A 3,182-nucleotide genomic window follows, 5' to 3' on the forward strand; every position below is an offset into this window, starting at 1 on the left:
GCTCCGCTCCGGCCGCCCGGTGCCCGCTTTGTTTCGGCCCCGGCCCCGGCCCCGGCCCCCGGAGTTAATTTTAGCCGCCCCCGCCCCGCCGGGGCCGCAGCTGTCGGCGGCGTCGGGTGACACTGAGTCACCGTCCCTGCCCTCCCCTCGCACCGGCCGATTCCGGGGGACCGGCTTTGGGAGCCGCGGAGCCCCTGCCCGGGGAGGAGAAGCTCCAGAGGACCGGAGCTGGCTGGTGCGGGGTCCACAGGGCTGGGAGTCATGGTGGAGGGCAAATGTCCCCTCTGCAGGTAGCASGGCTGRGRRAGGCTGGGGTCCCCCAAATCCTACRGCCCCAGCCCAGTTCCAAACCYCCCCTAAAGAGCAGCGTGGAGGGGCTGGTGCCAGGACCCCCCCATCCCCACCCACCCTGGCACCCTGTCTATATTTAGGGAGTGAGACAGAGCCCATGCAGTTGTGAGCAGAAGTGGAGAGCAGCGAGGGACAGAAAGGACAAGCAGCTCACTGTCCCCCCTCAGTCCCTGCCCTGCTCCTGCTCTGCAGGGCCACAGCTCTCAGACAGCAGGGCAGGAGCAGGGACCYGGCCGGGCAGCGCAGAGCAGGGCTCCAGGACTGCAGCAGCAAGSAGGGGGAAGAGCAGAGCCGGTGGCAGCCAGCAGCAGGGGACAGAGTGGGACAGGGTGGGTGACAGGAGACAAGTGACATTCACCCCACTCGGGACATGAACTGCCCACTCCATACCCTACTCATTCCACACCTCACAGGATCCAAGGGAACACCCTCAGCATGAACAGGRCCAGGCAGAGGCACATCCTGCTGCAGGCTGTTCCTGCAGCCTCGGAGAGAACCCAGACARACACACACTCCCCTCCCATCAGCCTTTAATGGTGCCCACAAAAACCACGACAATCCCGGAGGGCAGAGGAAAGGGGCACAGACAGAAGCACCCCAAYCCCGCAGCAGCGTTTGGCACCCAGCGCCCATCGGGAGGGTCGGTGAGCGGGACAGCGGGCTCAGCCCAGCCCCRGAGTTACAGTGCTAATGGTCTCGGATCCCGTGGGAGCTGCAGAGCTCGGCCTGGAGCGTCTCTGCTCGTGCCTGGTGCTCGGTGCCTGATGTGGCACGGGCAAGGCACTGAAGGGGGGTGGCAGCAGCACGGACTCGGGGCCACTGCCACCACCAGTGCTGGGACGCAGGGACATCGCCCTGCAGCTCCAGGGGGGCCCAGGAGCCTGTGCATTGRTGCTGGCCAAATTAACCTGAGATTCTATCCCTCCCGGGGCTGAAGAGCCGGTCCGGGGGGTGGGACCGTGGTCCCAGAAAGTGACAGTCCCAAAGGAGAATCCTGGGGGAGTCCTGGTGGACGGGCCTGGCCTCAGGCATCGCTCCTGGAGCTGGCCGGCAGCGACTCCACGCTGGCAGGCGGGGGCTGTGCTACCACKGGGATGTGGGAATCTGGAAAAAGAGATGCAGATCAGTGGATCAGCCCCTCAGGTGGTGCCAGAGACCAGGAATCTCTCAACATCCCCGTGACAGCTCCCACAGCCCACAGGTCCCACACCCCTGTCCAGTGAGAGTGCCCCAACCCCACAGAAACCCACAGCAGTCACCCAGCCCCATGGATGTCMCTATGGCCAGTGCCAAGGAACAGAGCCAGCCTGGAGCACAGCTGCTCTTCCCACGTGCTGGTCTCTAAGCTTCAGATCTGTTCAGAGAGCCCTTATTGAGGGGAAAGGAGAAGCTGTACCCATGGGYACCCCGTGTCCCCCTCTGTCACTGTCACCAGCCCCATCCCACACAAGGAAACACCATCAGCTGGCTGAAAGAGCTGCAGCTAAAACCACCCCAAGCCCTGAGTGAGAGCTCTGTCCCACATGAGACGGGACACAGGGAGAGCCCAGAAGCCCCACAAGGCAAACCCACAATTTCCCTGCAGCTGGATTCCAGCCTGACCCAGCCCGACTCACCGCTGTCCTCTGCTCGCATCTGCGCCTCCAGGTCCTTGGGGTCCACGTACTTGTAGGACTCGTCCTCCTTGGGCGGGCAGCACGTCCCGCAGCAGAAAAAGCAGCAGCAGCAGCAGCAGCAGCAGGTGAGGGCACCACAGCACAGCACCAGCGCCTGCAGCGGGGACAGAGGCACTGTCAGCTCAGCCAAATTCCTGCCCATCACAGCAGAACGTCAGCCCACTCCAACCACCAGCCTGCCGAGACAGACGGCAACCACCGAACCCCATCACACCAGAACGTCAGCCCACTCGAGCCACCAGCCTGCTGAGACAGACGGCAACCACCGAACCCCATCACACCAGAACGTCAGCCCACTCGAGCCACCAGCCTGCCGAGACAGACTACAACCACTGAACCCCATCACACCAGTGTCAGCCCACTCAAACCACCAGCCTGCCGAGACAGACGGCAACCACCGAACCCCATCACACCGGCAACCACCAAACCCCATCACACCCGTCCTGTCAGCCCACTCCAACCACCACAATGCCGAGACAGACGGCAACCACCGAACCCCATCACGGCAGCCCCAGGGACGGCCGGGCTCACCTGGAACCACCACTTGGACATGAGGAAGTAGTGCCGGACAGCATCATCGCCGAACTGCTCGGCCACATAGAGGCCGAGGGAGCCGTACTGGTCATACAGGCGGCGCTTGTCCGCGTCGCTCAGGGTGGCGTGGGCGCTGTTGATCTCCTTGAAGCGCTCGGCCGCCGCGGGGTCATCGGGGTTCTTGTCGGGATGGTACTTGAGAGCCAGCTTCCTGTGGGGTGCAGGGGGGGACCCCAGATGGGTTCACAGCTCGGGACAGACCCGGACCCCCGGGATGGCACCGGGACCCTCGGTAYGGGCTAACAGCCTCACAACAGCCGCATCTCCCGGCACCGGCCCCGACCGCCGGGATGGCACCAGCACCATCCGCACGGGATCCCGTGGGACGGACCCGCGTTCCTGCGCTCCCGGGACACCCCCCGGACCCTCCCCCGTACCGATAGGCCTTCTTGATCTCCTCGGGGGAGCTGCCCTTCTGCAGCCCCAGCACACGGTACAGGCTCTCCCCAACCCGGGACAGCTTCCTCTGCGGCCGCGGGGGCTCCGCCATGGCCGGGGGTTCCGAGGGGACGCGGCACCGGCGGCACCGGCGGCACCGACCCAGCCCGACCCTGCCCGGCC

At 65.2% G+C, this 3,182-nt stretch overlaps 1 protein-coding gene across 1 annotated transcript; it reads right to left on the bottom strand.

Moving 5' to 3' along the window:
• Nucleotides 1-864: 864 nt before the first annotated feature.
• LOC130588093 (dnaJ homolog subfamily C member 5-like) lies at nucleotides 865-3,176 on the bottom strand. Its single transcript, XM_057389052.1, has 4 exons — nucleotides 2,999-3,176; nucleotides 2,559-2,772; nucleotides 1,968-2,121; nucleotides 865-1,455 (listed from the first exon to the last, which is right to left on the bottom strand). Exons 1-4 carry the CDS (start codon nucleotides 3,109-3,111, stop codon nucleotides 1,376-1,378), a joined length of 561 nt encoding a protein of 186 aa, XP_057245035.1. The 5' UTR covers nucleotides 3,112-3,176; the 3' UTR covers nucleotides 865-1,375.
• Between the last annotated feature and the right edge of the window lie 6 nt (nucleotides 3,177-3,182).

Source organism: Malurus melanocephalus, unplaced genomic scaffold, assembly GCF_030028575.1.
Source record: "Malurus melanocephalus ecotype Western Australia unplaced genomic scaffold, MMel_1.1 scaffold_3323, whole genome shotgun sequence".
NCBI classification, from domain to species: domain Eukaryota; kingdom Metazoa; phylum Chordata; class Aves; order Passeriformes; family Maluridae; genus Malurus; species Malurus melanocephalus.